This window comes from Schistocerca cancellata, chromosome 1 (genome assembly GCF_023864275.1).
Source record: "Schistocerca cancellata isolate TAMUIC-IGC-003103 chromosome 1, iqSchCanc2.1, whole genome shotgun sequence".
NCBI classification, from domain to species: Eukaryota; Metazoa; Arthropoda; class Insecta; order Orthoptera; family Acrididae; genus Schistocerca; species Schistocerca cancellata.
This window is the reverse complement of record NC_064626.1, coordinates 484,176,082-484,195,652: the sequence shown is the minus strand read 5'-3', so window position 1 is coordinate 484,195,652 and position 19,571 is coordinate 484,176,082. Positions and strand designations below refer to the sequence as shown.

At 39.9% G+C, this 19,571-nt stretch overlaps 1 protein-coding gene across 1 annotated transcript in view; it reads left to right on the top strand.

Moving 5' to 3' along the window:
* The window catches only part of LOC126177668 (serine protease snake-like), a 105,070-nt gene extending 90,024 nt beyond the window's left edge, over window positions 1–15,046 (top strand). Inside the window, exons 6-7 of the mRNA XM_049924472.1 lie at window positions 6,059–6,222; window positions 14,273–15,046. Coding sequence (XP_049780429.1) covers window positions 6,059–6,222; window positions 14,273–14,440 — 332 coding nt within the window. The 3' untranslated portion in view covers window positions 14,441–15,046. The remainder of the gene's footprint in view (window positions 1–6,058; window positions 6,223–14,272) is intronic.
* The last annotated feature ends 4,525 nt before the right edge of the window (window positions 15,047–19,571 follow it).

The following is a 19,571-nucleotide window of genomic DNA, read 5'->3' as shown; positions in this document are numbered from 1 at the left end:
TTTGATGAATATACCCAGGTGGGCACCTCTTCATCTGAAACAAAGTGGTACCATGAATGTTTTTCTTCAGAGCTCCAAAAATATGGAAATCACACGGGGAGAGATCACGACTATACAGTGGATGTGTAGGGGCTTCCCAGCTAAACTTATACACCATACTCAAAACAGCCTTTACAACATGTGTGCAGACTCTTACACATCCACTATACAGTCCCAATCTTGCCCCACACGATTTCCATATTTTTGTAGCTTTAAAGCAAGACATTTGTGGCCATTGATTTGCTTCTGATAAATAAGTGCAATCAGTGTTTCGTAGACAACTGCAAACTTTTTTCCATGAAGGTATTGACTGTTTTGCATCACAGTGGGATAAATCTTTTAACAGTTATGATGATGATGATTATTCTTTAAATAATAAAGAGTTTACTTACTTTTTTCATCTGTCTAGTTTTCAGTTGAAGTAAATTGTGAGACAAAGTCTCCACAACATCCTATTTGCAAGAGTGCTAGTCTTGGAATTTTTGCAGGAGAACTTGGGTGAAATTTGAAGGGTACAAGGTGAGGTACTGGTGGAAGTAACAGCATCTTAATTCATTCCATGTGAATATTTACTTTATGATGGAGATGGAAAAAGATGGCACATTAGCCTTCCTGGATGTTGTGGTACAAAGGGAAGCTGATGTAACACTGGAGCATAGCTTTTGGTGCAAGCCTACTCACACTGATTGTAATTTGTAGGCTACAAGTTATCAATACCCTGCATGACATGATGGTGAATTGCATGCCCTTGTTCACAGAGCAGACATTGTATCTGATCTTGACAGTTCGTTGGGTAAGCTTCAACAATTGCAGACAGTTTTCTGACAGCATGAACATTCTGAAATATGAATTCATCTCACCCTGCAGGAAAAAAAAGTCCTGCTGAGGGAACAAAATGAAGAAACAAAGGCACCCTCTATCAGAGCTTTCTCACTGTACTTTTATTGTATTTCCTCAACTGTCATAAGAGTCTTCAACTGGCACAACATTAGATTTGTCCATTATCCTCTTGTCAACTGAGAAATGCATTGAATACTGTTAAAGGTGAATTCACCTTCAAGAATCAATGTGTGTTAAAGATGTGGAATGGTATCTATTGGACAGATATGTCCTACAATGCAAGATCACTATGAGGGAAACCATCATCATACCTGTCTCAGCCAACCATATAAATCTGTAATAGCAGAACATTGCCTTAGTACAGGATAACACATAATGTATGAGAAACTATGATTATATCTTCATTTCATTTATATGGGACTCTGTGATAAAGGAGGCAATACGTATTCATGACAGATAACTGAATAAAAAGGGACTCAGGATTCCAATTAAGTACAGTGTGGAACTCTGTACCTGCTGCCTTTATGTATAGAGAAACTTGGGAATTTTTGCTGACAGTTCCACTGTAACATAACGGAGAAACCATCTAGCTGCCAAGTTTTGGTTTGATTCACAGACACAGCAGTACTCAGCAGGAGCACTGCTGACCTGGTGCATGTCTGAATGCCACAGCTAAGCTCCTGCTAGGGGTCTCTGAACATTCAACATTCATCAAACTGGAAGCAACTGAGTTGCACATGCACAACTTTCAGATGGGACTTCCTTAAGAAGGACATCACTGTGTGGGCACTGGCAATTGCTATTTGTCAGCAGTAGCCTCACAATGTCAAACAGATGCCTTGAAGAAAATTGTGGGATTTACAAAGTGTGATCTGGCACCAGATCTGAGAATCACATATTGAATCTAACTTGATATTTGTGTCTGCCAGATCATTAACATAAAACATGAATGGCATGGATTCCAATCATAAACTTTGTTTGATACCCCATATAACAATATTTTTGTTAATGAACATCTGTTTGGTCATGAAAAATATACAGAGGTTCCTTGACTAACTCAAAGGCTCATAAATATGCTTTCCAAATAAAAAAAACTCCAGTTGTGTTATCAAAACAGCCTGAAAAATAATGTATAAAGAGTGTGAGAAATGGCAATATTGTAAACACAATAGCATAATATTAAAATAAAATAATGAAATAATAAATAATATGAAATAAGCGTTTGTGAAATTCTTACAAAACTTCATTAAGATTGGCACAAGTAAAGTACATGACTAGATACACAATTTTTATGTTAGAAACAGCAGCCAATCTTTTCTCACCCACAGAGTTAACGAGAGGGGCCTCCTATCTGTTATCTCAAAATGTAAAGCTAAGATGTCCAGAAACTGAGATGACATTTCACCTAAGCTGCTAAAGAAATGCGGAAGAGAATGAGTGAAACAGATGACATGCATAATTCATACTTCCCTCTGCCATGGTGGTTTCCCCGATCTCTTGAAAAACCACTTAAATTCTACACTCCTGGAAATGGAAAAAAGAACACATTGACACCGGTGTGTCAGACCCACCATACTTGCTCCGGACACTGCGAGAGGGCTGTACAAGTAATGATCACACGCACGGCCCAGCGGACACACCAGGAACCGCGGTGTTGGCCGTCGAATGGCGCTAGCTGCGCAGCATTTGTGCACCGCCGCCGTCAGTGTCAGCCAGTTTGCCGTGGCATACGGAGCTCCATCGCAGTCTTTAACACTGGTAGCATGCCGCGACAGCGTGGACGTGAACCGTATGTGCAGTTGACGGACTTTGAGCGAGGGCGTATAGTGGGCATGCGGGAGGCCGGGTGGACGTACCGCCGAATTGCTCAACACGTGGGGCGTGAGGTCTCCACAGTACATCGATGTTGTCGCCAGTGGTCGGCGGAAGGTCCACGTGCCCGTCGACCTGGGACCGGACCGCAGCGACGCACGGATGGACGCCAAGACCGTAGGATCCTACGCAGTGCCGTAGGGGACCGCACCGCCACGTCCCAGCAAATTAGGGACACTGTTGCTCCTGGGGTATCGGCGAGGACCATTCGCAACCGTCTCCATGAAGCTGGGCTACGGTCCCACACACCATTAGGCCGTCTTCCGCTCACGCCCCAACATCGTGCAGCCCGCCTCCAGTGGTGTCGCGACAGGCGTGAATGGAGGGACGAATGGAGACGTGTCGTCTTCAGCGATGAGAGTCGCTTCTGCCTTGGTGCCAATGATGATCGTATGCGTGTTTGGCGCCGTGCAGGTGAGCGCCACAATCAGGACTGCATACGACCGAGGCACACAGGGCCAACACCCGGCATCATGGTGTGGGGAGCGATCTCCTACACTGGCCGTACACCACTGGTGATCGTCGAGGGGACACTGAATAGTGCACGGTACATCCAAACCGTCATCGAACCCATCGTTCTACCATTCCTAGACCGGCAAGGGAACTTGCTGTTCCAACAGGACAATGCACGTCCGCATGTATCCCGTGCCACCCAACGTGCTCTAGAAGGTGTAAGTCAACTACCCTGGCCAGCAAGATCTCCGGATCTGTCCTCCATTGAGCATGTTTGGGACTGGATGAAGCGTCGTCTCACGCGGTCTGCACGTCCAGCACGAACGCTGGTCCAACTGAGGCGCCAGGTGGAAATGGCATGGCAAGCCGTTCCACAGGACTACATCCAGCATCTCTACGATCGTCTCCATGGGAGAATAGCAGCCTGCATTGCTGCGAAAGGTGGATATACACTGTACTAGTGCCGACATTGTGCATGCTCTGTTGCCTGTGTCTATGTGCCTGTGGTTCTGTCAGTGTGATCATGTGATGTATCTGACCCCAGGAATGTGTCAATAAAGTTTCCCCTTCCTGGGACAATGAATTCACGGTGTTCTTATTTCAATTTCCAGGAGTGTATGAGTGTACTAGAAAGGAATAAAAACTGACAAAAAAACTATGGGCAAATGTCATTAACATCAGAACAGAAAAGGAAGATCTACTATGATTGCAGTAGCAACTTTTATATATGAAATACTAGTATTAAACAAGCTGGTTGAAGGAGACAAGATAACAGCCACATTCCTCTGTATGAGTAATGCTTTTGGTACCATGAACCATACCATTCTATTACATAAATTAGAAGACAACAGGATGAGCGGAGCAGCCTTAAAACTACTTACCTTTTATTAGAAAGACATGAAACAGGGTGTTAAGCTAACTTATAAGAGGAATGAACAGTTGCTAACAACTAAGTCAACCTACAGGGTACTTCAATGTGGTATGCTTCAAGGAAGTGTGTTAGGGCCTTTCCTGTTCATTGTGTTATGTTAATGATTTAACCGAACACCAAAATTGCAAGGTTGTAAGCTTTATGGATGACACACCCCTTGTCAGCTGGGGCAGTGATATGAAAACTGCTGCTAACAGAAGTGAAATTAATTACAACATTCTGTCTACTTAGCTTATTGTAAATAAGCTACTTGTAAATAAAGAGAAAACAGTGACAGTGCAGTCCCGCATGATTATAATCTAAATATAAATCTTATTCCATTCAAAACTCCACTGGCACTTACATATACAAATAAACACACATTTTTGGTTGTATTGTTGATGAACACCTATCATGGATAGAGCACATAGATCAAAATCAGTACAAATGTGTATATACTGAAACTTGTCTTGGTCTTCCTAGACTAAGATACTTTAAGGCAAATATATTTTAGATTGATACATCTGCATTTTCAGTATGGTACTGAGGTCCTGGGTGGGACACCAGCAGTCTATACAGACAGGCTTCTCAGACTACAAAAAAGGCAGTAAGAGTGGTAGCTATGGTAAACAAGAGAAAGCATTGTTGAGGAATCTTCAGAAAAAATTAAATACTTACCATCTATTCCTATCTATTCTATGTACATCCTACTGACAATCCCGTTTCTGAAACTATACTCAGAATGTAATGCATTAAACAATAAAATCAAACCATAGAAACTCCAGGTAGGAACAGCAACAATATTAGGAAATGATCCGAACCTCAACCTATTGTAACCTACTGTCCTCACATTGCCCACCCACCAATTTCTGCCCCCTTGTCATATCACCACCTCTCTTTTCACATTCCCTCACCCTCTGTATGTGCTGCCCTCTGCCAATATACCACCCATCTTTCCCCCTTCCCCATCCTCTCCTTCTCTCCTCCCCATTTTTTCCCCCACACCCCACATCCTGATGCTCACTTGGCAGTCTGTAGTCCCTGCATGCCCCATCAGACAGCTAGCACTCTTCTCTCCCCACACCTATACCCAGCTATCTCTCCACCTTCCCTGTCTCACTCCAGATTGCTATTCACGTGAGTCATATCCCAGTCAGAGCTGCCAGTGGTAGTGGTGATATGTGCGTGAGGTTTGCTTACTTGTGCAAATGTGTGTGTGTTTTTTTTCTGAACAAGGCTTTGGCCAAAAGCTATCAATATGCATCTTTCTGTTGTGCCTGTCTGTGACTCAGTGGGGCATGTTTATGGTGAGCAGCAATCTATCCTTTTCCTAACATTGTTGGTAATAAACAGTAATGTACATGGCTACAGTACACAGGGGAGGGAAAACTTTTACAGAATTACAAGTAATAAAAAGGCTGAAGACCGCAGTCCACACACACTAAGAACAACTTTTTACAAACTGATCTTAACACAGCTAATTTAGAAGCCTTAAAGAATAAACTGAAACATTCATTAATAGATAAATGCTGTTACTCAAAAGAAAATTTTAGGCTGTAATCTGTCTGCAAAATTATCAGCATCTATTGCCATAAGTTTGTTTGCGCTAAAAAAAAAAGTAATTATTAATCATAACTTTTTATATCAACATATGCATTTATGTGTATGCAAACTAAAGCCTTGTGTATGTGAACTAAAGCCATGACAATGTCTGAAAACTGATTGTTAAATGGACAGCAAAAAAATAATTTCAGGAAATTGTTTGGGAAACAACTACTCTGCAGTTGTCACTATTCGCCTGCAATGTTCATTTTTCACAAAATGACTAGAATGAAACTTTGTAATAACATTTTTTTAATTTGCTACTTAAAAATTATTTTTCTGATATCTGATAACATAAATAAGATCATTATAGTCATAAAATACTTTTCACTTATGTTTCAGTTGATAGAGAAGGTAGCAATGAGCTCATGAAAGTGACATTGCCATTTCAACCCTTCTCTGAGTGCAATGGGACATATAGAGCTAACTTCAGGCTTCCAAACGGCATAGATGATAATGGTATGCTTTGTGCTGGTGATCCAAAGGGAAGCAAGGATACATGTCAGGTAAATTTATGTTAATAGACGTCAAATATGTATTTGATAGTACAAACAGAACTCTTTAATGTAGTTATAGTGTAGCCACTCATAACTTTCTAATTGACCATAAAATACTTAAAAAATTTCTGCTGTTCTTGCATTGAGGGTCAACAGCCAGTTCATAAACATAAAATTGATCCTATGAGGATGTGTTTACAGTCTGATACAATTGTGTGTCACTAAAAGTTCCCTATATATAACACGATTGTCCATGAGGCCATTTATATACATCAACATCAGTAGAAGTGTCATGAAAGCAGATGCCTTTTGAATAGAAATGCCATTTATTGCATTTTCAACAGGTGATGAACAGATACACAAATCGACCAAGAATCACAAAAGACAAACTCCCACGGCCTCTAATATAATGTAATGACAATTAAATCATTAAAATAATGACATATAAATAACCAAGACAGTTAATTCTAGACTTTTAAGTGTCTTCACTAAGTTTTTTTATGTTACACTATTTTTCTAATATTTCACATATTTTAATAACAACTTGAGATTTGACAACTACATACCATTTCATTATAATTAATAATTTCTTACTTGACAAATGTGTGCAGTTTTTACGTAATTAAATTTTTCATTAGTTTTGAACCACAGTGCACAGCTGTACAGTGATTATTTGGCCACTTTTATTTGTGTAATTGAGGTTTTCCATATGGCATAACTATTCCCATAAAATATAAAGAAATGCTTGAAGTTTAACAATCAACTATACAGTGTTAGGCTTTCAATATAAGTTAAACATATTGTGAGAAATGTTGTTTCACACATTATAAATTAGGCCAATAAAGTACCATACCTTAATTACCTAGCTACACAAGAATGCAGAATCTATCTCCTAATTTCAGAAAAAGCAATATTTTTGGTCATGCACATACTAATATTGTACAATAAAATTGGTCTTGTTATTGGGTACTTTATTTACTTCAAATTGCATTAATTAGTGTAAAGCTCTCTTTACTTTTGCAATAAGTCTGTAACTTAGCTTCGAATCACAGCAAGTCTTATTAAACCATAACAACCTTCACATGTTACAAACTGTTGAAAGCATGCTGTAGAGCAATCTTGAACATTTATGATCGGCAGCTTTGAACATTTGTCACTGATCTGTCACATTTTCAATCTCATCCTGTCTGAGTGAGTGGTGCATACACCTAATAGCACCGAAGGGACAATGTAATGCTTCCATCCAATAACTGCATTGACACATAAGGGCAGCTTTAATTGTACAGTGTGAACGAATCTTGAGGTCATTGCTCTAAGGGTGGTAGGCCATTGTGCTGTAACATCATATGCAACAGGTTGTACAGTTGGTTAAATAGGACTAATTTAAACTGTCTTCATCAGTCAGTGATTATAGAGTTCGGGCAGCTGAAATGAGATATTCATGTGTCAATAAATGCTCTTGCAATCAGCTCTGTCATAATTCCCTTGAAGAGAATGGCTTCCACCCAGCCCGTCACGTGATTGATGATGTAGAGTATATAACAATAGCCTTGAGACTCAGGAAGAGATGTTCTGGAATCTCAAAATGACCAAGTAGTGGTTGTGCATGATGACCCATCTTGCTCTGATGTCAAGACATGCACATGCATGTGCAGTAAATGCACTCCTTTTACATATTAGGCATTGTAAGACAGCATAAGCCATTTCATGTCAGTGAATGTATGCCAGGGTGAGACAAATTGGATTTGGAAGAATATGTCCTTCCTTATTGATGTGGGCACAAAAAGTTGAATTCAGTTTTGCAAAACATCACTCAGTACTTGCCTGGTGGAACCAGGGATGGGAAACTTTCTGTAAGTAAGTTGATTATAGAATCTTGAAGGAGGTCCATAATTTCCCAGTCTTGCACTGTGCCTCTGCAAATTTATTGGTTTTGACTTGGGTGGCAAGGGCATTTATTCTTAACAGGTAGTCGATGACAATGTTGTCCACTCTATGGAGATGTCACACATCAATTGTGAATTGCGTTGTGGTCTAGGTGATGGAACTGCTGAGAGTAGTTTAATATTACTGGTATTTAAAAAAATGTAATATTAAATTTATCACTTTTGCTGGTGGCAATGCTTCAGAAATGGTAAAATGGTGCATAGAAAATTTTTACTTGTGGATAATGAAATTATATATTCCACCAACCAGCATCAGATTCCCATCAGACCGATGAGAATGTTGACTGATGGCATTGTTTAGAGACCAGTGACTGATCTAAAAATTACACAGCTTGTGTAATTACATTGCCCGGATACTGACAGAAAAGATCAGTAAAAGAGATCTCGGGGATGCTGAAATAAAAGTTTGCTAAAGTAAAAGCCGAATGAACACTAGTAACATTTGGCTGTGGCCACCAAACAATTTGTTGGCAACACTCCTTTGTTGCAGCCTAAAATAGTTCTAAAATGCAGCATAATAATTTGATATGTGAAATTGTTTGCCAAACTTTACAGAGCGACACTTACATTTTTGAAACAGCCATCAAATACAAATGAGAGAGAGAGAGAGAGAGAGAGAGAGAGAGAGAGAGAGAGAGAGAGAGAGAGAGAGAGAATGTCCATGAGGTGAGGTACTCATGTTCAGACCCATGACAATCAGAAAATATGGTCTACATATGCAGTCAAAGATGTAGAGTTTACCACTCTGCTAAAGAAGTGGCATGTGTAAGATGTTTCATTGAAATACTGCAGGATGAGATGGCTTGAATCATCACTGTGATTGAGTGCATCTATTGTGGATCATGCTTTGTTTTCAGATTATCACACAGTGGCTGAAAGTTGCAATCAATGTTGCCAAACTGTGTGTGGACCCAGTGGAGCCATCCCCATAAGGAATGTCAGTGCACGAGGCATGGTTGTCGGTTGTGTGAATGTTTGTTATGGTCAGCTGAAGGTCAACATCACCTCTAGCAGAGTTGATGTCATGTTCTGCATTGGTTTGGCTGCACCTAAGTGGTTAGTGCAGCATAGCTGCTGTGAGTCAGGCTCAGAGACATTTTTATCTGCATGTTTATACATTGTTGGTGATGCAAAATAGTAAAAATCCAGCCTACTAAAATGAATTTGCTTTCCAGTGATTCACATTCATGTGAAATCTTGACCAGTTTTCTTTGGGATGGCATCTTGAAGATCAAAGTCTAAACTGTGTGATCAGGTATGGGGTTAATATCCCCGAGTGTACATAACTGGCGCCAAATTTGTGAGAGTGTATTGCTATCTTGGGGGAACCAGAATAATATCACTGATTCTGTCTGTGGCTTAGCAAAGCAACAAATTGTGCACTGTCATCTCAGAGGCCTTAGGTGACCAGAAGGCACTAAAAAATTGTGAACTACATCACTGGTTGATCTGAGCAGAATGGAGACAGCTTGAGTTGTGAACCAAAATGGATGGAGGAGTGGTAGGTGAATGGTTGTGCAGATGGACTGGATATGGCATGGTATTCACATCAACATCAGTTAACATTTGAGAATCGCCATGTCCAAGAAGCCGGTGCCCAGTATTGGGATGATGTGCAAGCGTAGTGAAGTCTCGGACAAAATCACCCAAAAGATTGTCTTTAGGAATCATTGTTTGGTGCTGTAGATAGCATTACCAGCACTGTTAACACTGCACTGAGAATCATTATTTTTCTGCTTAAACAGTGTTTGTTACTGGGTATTTCACTGTAAAACACGGAACACATGCTTTCAAATGTCACTGTCCTGTCAAAGGAATTTAGGTACATGACAGGTGCAAATTAGCACAATCATTGACATGAAGTATCCAAACTGAGAATGTAAAAAGCATTCAGATGAGCTGCACATGATTATCACAGGTCACCAATGTGGATTTTACCGAGGGATGGACACAGTTCTAGGTAGGATGCACTTTATTTTGTAAGGGACACAGGACGAATACAGGCATAAGTATGTGGTAAGAATAAAGCACACTGAATCATTTTTCCTCACATATTCCACATCATGTTGCTGTTGCTAATCAGTCTCCTCTCTGTGGCAGTTGCTGTCACCTGCAGAGTCCCCACACCTACAGAGCTCAGATGATAAGAACATTACCAGTGAAAGGCAAGGTTCCAGCTTAAAATCCTGGACTAGCACACAGTTTTAATCTTCCAGGAGCTTTACAAACACCACACATGGCATTACAGAGTGAAAGATGCGTTTTTGAATTTTTTCTGTACTTGTAGACCAGAATTATTTTCTTGCCTTTCTTAACCTAATCACATCAGATGATGAGCTGTAGTTGCAAGAAGTTGATGTAGCATTTAAATTGTATAAGATCTGCTCACAAATGCGTGCTTCACTATGTGAATGTTCAGAGTTGAAGTTCTAGCAAGTAGACGGCTCTTTAGTGTATTCTAAACTGGAGCACAAGCCAAGTGTGTCACATGGTAGTTGATCTTAACTGCCAGTCAGCATGGTGAAGAGTAGCTTGTTGTTGTTGTTGTTGTGGTGGTGGTGGTTTATAGAAGCTTGTTGATTGTTTTCAACAATGATGATGAAGCAAGTCATGTGTCCTTCAGTGATTCAGATTTTTGAAGAACTGCAACTGTTTAAAGTGAATCTAGTTGTGAAAGTAGTGACAAAAGTGTTGGTAATGATTTTAAATACTATCTCCTTGGATTAATATGCCTTTCATCAATTACAGTCACTGATAGCCTTATCACCACTGGTACCCCCTCCTACGTCAATGAATCAAAACACTTGGACCATTTATCATGTTGTTACGTAAGACTTCATCCTGTCAGTTGCTTCTCTAATTACACAAGCTAATTTTCAGCTAAGACACTTGGCACAAAATCCATCTATTCTGGTCCTAATCACCTATCTAATCATATAAAACTTACAGTTTGTAGTTACTAAGTGGAAATCTCTTGCATTACATTATTGGGAAATTTACACATGGCCATCTTAAATTTTTCCCTGAAGAGTTCTGCCACTGCAGTACCTGAATCTGGTGGTCTATAAATGTTACTTTTGATTTTTGTCTTCAACAAAATAATTTCACACTCATGATTCATTATAACCACAATATACAAGACACTTATTGTAGTACATATGCCACCAGTATCTAACCCAGTGTTGTTGTTTATATTTTAAGATTTAAAATTTTACTGCTGTTCGCTCTTGGTTTCAGCCAGATTCCTAGAACTATATGGGCATTAATTCTGGGTTTTCCTGCTGACAACTAATATCATATTGACATTTTGTCTTCTTGACCTCCCACAATGAACTTTCCTCTCTGTAATTAATGTGGGTGATTTGATGATTTATCAGAAATTAAATGTGTAATTAATTGTACCTATGTAGGCATTTATGTAATAAAAAGAAAATCCCATATATTTATACCATACATATTCTTTAGCTGGTACAAGCAATTTCTGTTAATTTCATACCTAACTTAGTCAGTAATCTGAATGTTAAGGCCAGGGGGTTTACAGGAACAGAATATGTTGCAAGGAACAGTCAGAGTGGCATGTTCAGCAACTGGGTTGTGCAGCTGTCTCTGGTCCACATTTGGGCAGTAGCCATTCAGGAATGCAGACAGCTTGTTAATAATCATGCCTATGTAGAATGCAACACAGTGGCTGCAGCTAAATTTGTAAATGACGGCTGCTTTCACAGGCAGCTCTGCCTTTGGAGAAGGAAATGTCTGAGACAAGGCTGGAGTAGGGTGAGAAGAGTTATCCTATGTGGCCAGACTGTAGTGCGACCATAGGCATATTTTGAGAGGGATTACTTGTCACTGAAGATGCAACAACTACAGGTGGCTAGGCTGTATGGAAGGGACTGCCTGGTGTGGAATGTATCACAGCTGTCAAACTGGAAGTATTGTTGGTGGTTGGTATGTTTAATGTGGATGGAGGTACTGCGTGTACTCATGTAGCCATCATTCAAGTGAAAGTCAACATCAAAGAAGGTGGTCAGTTGGGCTGAGGAGGAGCAGGTGAAATGTGTATACATCTGGTTGTGTAAGAACTTCTCATGCACAGTGTGTTTCAAAAACACTCTTACAGACTTTGGGGGTAGGTTCCTAACACAAAAAAACTCGTATAAATATACGAGTATGTTCAAAAATGATTAGTTTTCAAGTTATTAATGAAAGTTGATGTCGAATAGTTTGCCAAATACTGCCCAACTACTTCAAGTATCTATGCACTCGTTTGACTCATTGTATCCTAGACTGCATTGTGTTGCCAGGAAGACTAGTTTATGTTCATCATTCATCAGGCATTATGTACATGTACAAATGTAGTGAGTTGGCTAAAAGCAGCTGGATATTCATTTCATGAGAAGGTACACAAAATTTTTAAGTGTGGCAGTGGTAATGCTATGTAAAAAAGGCTGCAGAGGTTTTACAGGCCAAAGACAACTTGGTTAACCAGCCTTTGGTTCTCTGTACCATTGTCTTACTGAGACAGGCTCTGTAGCACCATAGACAACTGATTGAGGAAGATCATGTGTTGCACATACACCTGCCCAGCAAGACCACTTTCTATGGACTGTCAAAGAAGAGCCAGGTATCAGTGCAAGACAAGTGGTTCATGTGTGTGGTGCATCTCAAAATTCAGCATGGAGGGACTTTACAAGCAGTCGTGCATCCATATCATCTTCAGCACTGTGCGGGGCTCTATGCCTGCTGGTCACTGACTACAGGAGAACTTTCATCTATGGTTTGTTGCGCAAAGTGGCAATGAATTGTTAGTCTCTTCAGTTTGCTTAAGGATGAGGCAATGACTGGAAGAGATGGAATAACAGATTTCCACAACCAGATCATATGAGCTGATCATAATCCCCAGACTGGCTAGACTTAAGCATCAGTTTAATCTTAATGTGTGGACTGGAATTGTAGGAGACTATCTAGTAGAGCAATATGTTCTCCCACCATGTCTTACAGGTGCTGTCTGTTGGGATTTTATTCAGAACATCGCCAAGACATACTAGATAATGTGCCGCTGTAAATAAGAAGAAACATATGGCTTATGCATGATGGAGCTCCAGCAAATTTCAGCCTTGGTATTTGAGATACACTGGCTGATATCTACCATGACTGATGGATAGGTTGAGGAGGATTGGTTCCATGACCTATACATCCCCCATGACCTCAATCCTTTGGATTATTATCTCTGAGGGCACCTTAAACAGTTGATGCAGCACACCATCCATGTGCAGAAAATCTTCAATGTGTCAGAAAATCCTTCAAAACCTTTCAAAACCATCAGGAAGTATTTGAAAGGGTGCAACAATCCGTCATATGATGACTGCATGCACGTTCAGAAATAAGAAGGCATTTCGAGCATTTATTATGAGTTCGTGTGTTGATGAACTCCAGTCACCTAAACTGTGGACTTTCATTAATAACTCAGAAATAAAAGATATATGTTTAAATAAACTTATTTCTTGTTCTGATGTAAGAAACCTGTCCCAAAAGCTTATAAAAGTATTTCCAGTGCCCTAAAATATGATGTGGCAGCACAAGCGGTGTAGTTGCCAAGCAAAGTGTGCAAAGGATTGTGGTTATCTATGCACTGTGCTAGTGAAGTAGGTATGGATTATGCAATGTGTACATTTACTTAACAAATTGAATAATTTTTTAATGTAGTTTATGTTCATTTATATAAAAATGATGTTCCATTCTGTACTACAACCTTTTAGTGCCCCTTTTTTTGCGGTTCAGTCATGATAAACAGACATAGTTGCTCTCTCTCATTTAATATTAGTATGGATGAGGAAAGGAAGTAGTAATGTAATGGTCGTGGAATTCAATAAATATGCCATACACAGTTAAGAAGTGCAAATATCTACATCTACATCCATATTCTGCAAACTACTGTGAGGTACAATAGAGCATACTTTCCGTTGTACCAGTTTTGAGGGATTCTTCCTGTTCCATTCACATATGGAGTATGGGATGAATACGTAATTACTAACACAGAACAAAATTTAGTTTAATTTCCTACAAATATAGATGTTGGTAATATGTAACATATCTCATTGTTGTTACTTCAACAGGGCGATTCAGGTGGACCACTGCAGGTACGAGACATTGAACACTGCATGTACAAGATAATTGGAGTCACATCATTTGGGAGTTCAGTATGTGGAGCTGAAAATACACCTGCAATATACACAAGGGTTTCCAGTTATGTTCCATGGATAGCAAAGATTGTTTGGACTTGATTAGTTTTAACTTTTGTACTGCTAATTCATTGTAAAAAAACTCATCACATATGAAAGAAAACCTAATATTTTATTATTTGTTTCATGTAATATGTATTTAAGTGTAAAGTTAGTTTTTCAAAAGACTGAATATCAGTTGATTATTGCTCAAATGTGAATCCATGTCATGTAGAATCATTGTTAAGTAATATGATGAAACTTCCTAGCAAATTAAAGCTGTGTATCAGATTGACACTCCAACTTGGAACCTTGCCTTTCACAAACAGTGTTCTTGGAGGTAGACACTGGTAGAAATAGAGCTGTAGGCTTGGGTCACCAGTCATGACTGGACAGCTCAGTTGGCCAGAGAACTGCCCAGGAAACGCCAGGTTTCAAATTAAAGCCCCAATTCAGCATGCAGTTTCAATCTTTCAGGAAGTGTTAAAACAGTACACACTCTGTTGCAGAGTGAAATATTGTTTCTGGAAGGCATGTATAATTTTTATTGACTTGGTGCAAAAAACAAAGTTATGATTAATTCTTCTTAGGCCAACACCTGCGTAAAGTTTTTCATGCACTATAACAGCTTGAGTCTTTTTACTTATCACTTTCATTGGTGTATATGTGAATAAAGTTGCAGTAAGTTGGTTATATTCTCCCACATCGCAAACAGTTGACTTCCGTAACCTACTTCCTCTCTCAATGACACTTCATGTGGCCTTAAACTCATCCTTGATCAGTTGTATATTACTTACTTGTTGTCTGGTTTTAGTCTTAGAAATTTTCCCATGTCGAATGAATTCATTTACTGATGAGGACACTGATGTCTTTGCTGCTGTTTGTAATTCATTTCCTGTGAGCTGAACATTGTGTGGTGTCTTTGTCAACAAGAAATTGTTCTATACTAGGGAGCAGTGAAACTGATGACTGGTTGGGCAAATATAGAAGGTACTCACTCCACCTTTTCCGCACACTTCCCTCACTAGTGTTACTCTTTAGGGCTCAGTCGTTAGAATTTTCGGTTTTTGTGTTTAAAACTGAACTTGGCAGGCTATTGGAAAGGTGTGCTGGTGGCAGCATAAATGAAGCACAGTGCTGATATATTAATCCTGTTAATGAGAAGTGCCCATTCAGTAGCTATTGATTTCTATGATGCTACCTGGACTGTACCTGTGGCAGATATGATACAGTGAGAAATGTGTGCTTAGACATGAACCAAGTAAAGCTGCCACTTTTGCTGCTCCATAGTATAATGTTTATGTACAGCTTTCAGCTAATCTGTCACTTGGAAAACAAGTTCAGAAAGACTAATGAGAGTGCTTAACAGTAAAAATAAAATTCCATAATCATTCATTAAATTTGATGTGTAGTAGCACTAATTTATATAGTTATGACTGGTACTTAGCTCTCTAGGAGATTGTGGAAATATGTTACTGTAAAGACATAATTTAATTTAATTTAATTTCTTATTTAAATGAAATAAAAATGTATTTTTATGATAAAATACAATTTCCAGTTTTGTGTAGTATTCAATGCCAGTGATCCTAAGCATTATGTAACAAGTACCTATACCTTATAAACAGAGTATGATTATGCTAGCACATGTGTAACATCAACATTTGCTGATTTAAAATTAAATGCTTCTAGGGAAGAGCTATATATTTTGCAATCTGGACATGCAAAAACAATTCATTTGGTAAAGGAAACAAAATCCTAAGTTGGCAAGGCAGTAGGAATAAATGTGTAGATGTCATCATTATTCCTTATTTACAACTACAGCCACCATCTTCTTTCTTTCATGTTGTGCAATTGTGCTTCAACTCATACAATTTACTAATGTCTTCCTGAATTTGCTCTCTTTATTTTCCTTGTCCTCCTATTGGTGCAGTTCACAAAGTGAGTTGGTACAGTGGGTATGACACTGGAATGTACTCATCCCAAATGCAAATCCAAACTCCTTTCCAGCCACCTTGCATCAGGTTCTCTGTAGTTTCAGATATTCCTAGGTTGAATGCTGTGATGGCTCCTTTGAAAACATCATGGCCAGTTCCCTTCCTAATCTGTGCTCAATCCAATATAGTGCTCCTTCTCTAATGACCTCATTGCTGATGGTACAGCACCACGTAGCCTTCATTCTTTTAACTATATAAAGCCCTGTCACAACTGTCCTTTTGGCATTTTTTGTCAAAGTTTCTTCATACAACCAGGCACCTTCCTTCTTTCTTCTGTGTATCCTCATGTGATTATTTCAATCCATTTTTAACTCTGATGCCTTTCCTTAGCTTTCAGTATATGATACAATTTTTTCGTAAAAATGCAATTATTATTTTTGCTTAGTGTTAGCACTAGGTATAATTTACAGTTATGGTGACCTACAGTAAGTTCAGGGTATTATTAAATAAATAATGCAATTTCTTTCATGTCATAATGTATGTTGATCTACATTTACTTACTGCATGTTTACAGTGGTCCTGAGCTTTTTAATTCCATGTGCTCAAGCATTTGCAAGCACCATTCTATATGGGTTTCGTTATTGATAGTTTTTGTTTATCTTCTTTTTTTTTTGTACTCTGAATGCCTCACTCTACTTCAGTTTTCTTTTTTAAGTAATATTTCCTCTTGCATTTCTTTCTATAGCCTTTGAATGTGAAACAGCCTTCAACATCTTCACTTTTGAGCCATCTATGCTGAGTTGGGTTGCATTGTGACAAAAAAATAGGGCTTTTGTTTTCATGGTTTCTCTGACCACTTCAAATTTTTTTTCTATAGGGCTATGTCTGATTTGATACCCAATTACTGGCCAACTAACCTAGTATGGTACTCTACAGCTAATGACCACTTACCAACAGGACAAAAACTCATATCTTCCCTCCTTCAGAGCACTACAGTCTGTTTTGACCTACAGTATTAATATTACTCACAACATAGATAAGCTCTTGCTCCACCACTTACTATCACAGTTCATCTGAAATAACAAAAAACTGTCAAAGGTTTAGTCCGCCGCTCATGGTCTCGCGGTAGCGTTCTCGCTTTCCGAGCACGGGGTCCCGGGTTCGATTCCCGGCGGAGTCAGGGATTTTCACCTGCCTCGAGATGACTGGGTGTTTGTGTTGTCCTCATCATTTCATCATCATCCAGGAAAGTGGCGAAATTGGACTGAGCAAAGGTTGGGACATTGTACGGGCGCTGATAACCACGCAGTTGAGCGCTCCACAAACCAAACATCACAAACTGTCAAAGGTTTAGTGTTCTGGGAAGTGAATGTAAGAATTCCAAGATGCTTAAAAACAGATCAGGGGTACAGCCAAGGGAAATAGGATGGCTCCTTCCTGTGCCAAATGTTTCATGGGTTGCTAGGAGGGGTCTCCTGGGATCTATAGGTCTTCAGCCCCTGGTCTGGTTTAGGTACATTGGTGACATCTTTACCATATGGACTCTTGGTGAGGCTTACCTGTCAAAATTCCTGGAATATCTGAATACCTCCTCTCAATTATATTTCACTTTGTCCTATTCTGAATGACGAGCTGCTTTCCTAGATGTTGATCTTGTCATCTGTCATTTCATATCCCTACAAAGCTGGCAGATTCCAACAGTGACTCATTTGTATTATAGTTATAGGACACACTGTTTTTTTCATTTTTTGAACGAATTGGATTTTTTGTTGTTCGGAACAATGTCGGGGTAATATGTTCCTAAATGCTCCCACAAACACCACTGGGTGTGTCTTTTATGATTCTTGCCAAAAGATCAGAAATTATCTGTGTCTGAGTAAACCTTCATCAATATGGATTGATGATACTCCTTGTGGTATTTCAACTGTGATGTTGTTCTCCATCTTTTTTTTTTGATAGTATGGCAGTGTTCAACAATGCTGGCACATTTGTGTAATTATTTGCAAATTATTCTGGTTTGCCTGTATCATATTGTGATCATGGCGAAATCATGGTTGCATGATTATTTAGATAGCTGACCGATTCTGGTTTGAAGCTACAGATGGACTGTTTGAACTATTCTTTTGTAATCAGTGCAGTTCTTAAAATAGCCCCAACAGCTATGGAGGGTAAGAGTCCACATTACTGGGAAACAAGTGCATGACACGAGGTTGTTGTGCACAAAAGTTTTGTGCTCACCAAGGCATCGAGGAGGTGTCGGCTGTGGGTGCACCATGTAGTCTTGCAGATGCTGAATGTAGGCTGGGATAGATAATGTAGCAGGAAAAGGTGGCTCAATAGTCGCCTGGCAGGACCAGGGGCTATCCATATACCCTTTTTGTGTGGGAAGATTCCACGTCGTGGTGGGCAGCCAGCATACCTAACAATACCAGTGGAAAAGCAGCAGACCATTTGCCATCGCAGCAGGTAAGAGTGGATTTCAACATGCAGTGGAAATATTCCACCACACCATTTACTGTAGGATGACAGCTAGTGGTAGTGTGGACCAGGGTACTGCAGGTCTCAACGAGGATTCTGAACAAATGTGACGTGAATTGGTGCCCGTGGTTGGACGTTACGTGGTGGGGAACTGAAACGTGAATCCCATATTTTGATGAATGCAGCGGCGACTATTTTGGCGGCGACTATTTTGGCCAAAATGTCCAGGATGGGCATGGCTTCTGGCAGTGTGTGAACCTGTCTATCATAGTAAGGAGAAAGCATCAGCCATCTGAAAGGGGGCAAGTCACCGACAAGGTCAATGTGGATATGGGGGAATCGGTGTTCAACAGGAGGAAACGAGGCCTTTGGTGCATGAAAGTGATGGACCACTTTGAAATGTTGGCATGTGATTCAGACACACGTGGCAGTCCCATTAGACACTGGGCCAGAAAAAATGCTCCTTGACAAGGGCAGCAGATGCAGGCCCCAGGATGTGCTAACCATGCAAGTGGTTGAAAACCGATTTGTGGAAGGCCAGGGGAAGGTAGAGGTGGATGCTGTCTTTGGAGCCGATGGGCTGCACGGGGTCAGACAGGAGATCACACCAAACCTGCAGGTCAGTGCCTGTGACTGGGTGGAGGATGAGATTTGGATCCTGATGTCAGTGGGCTAGTATGGGGTTGGTGGTTTGGGCTTTTGCAAGGGCCTTGTAACATAGCATAGGGCTGAGGGTACATGAACAGCTGAGGTAACCGGCAATGAAGTTGTCGACGCCAGCT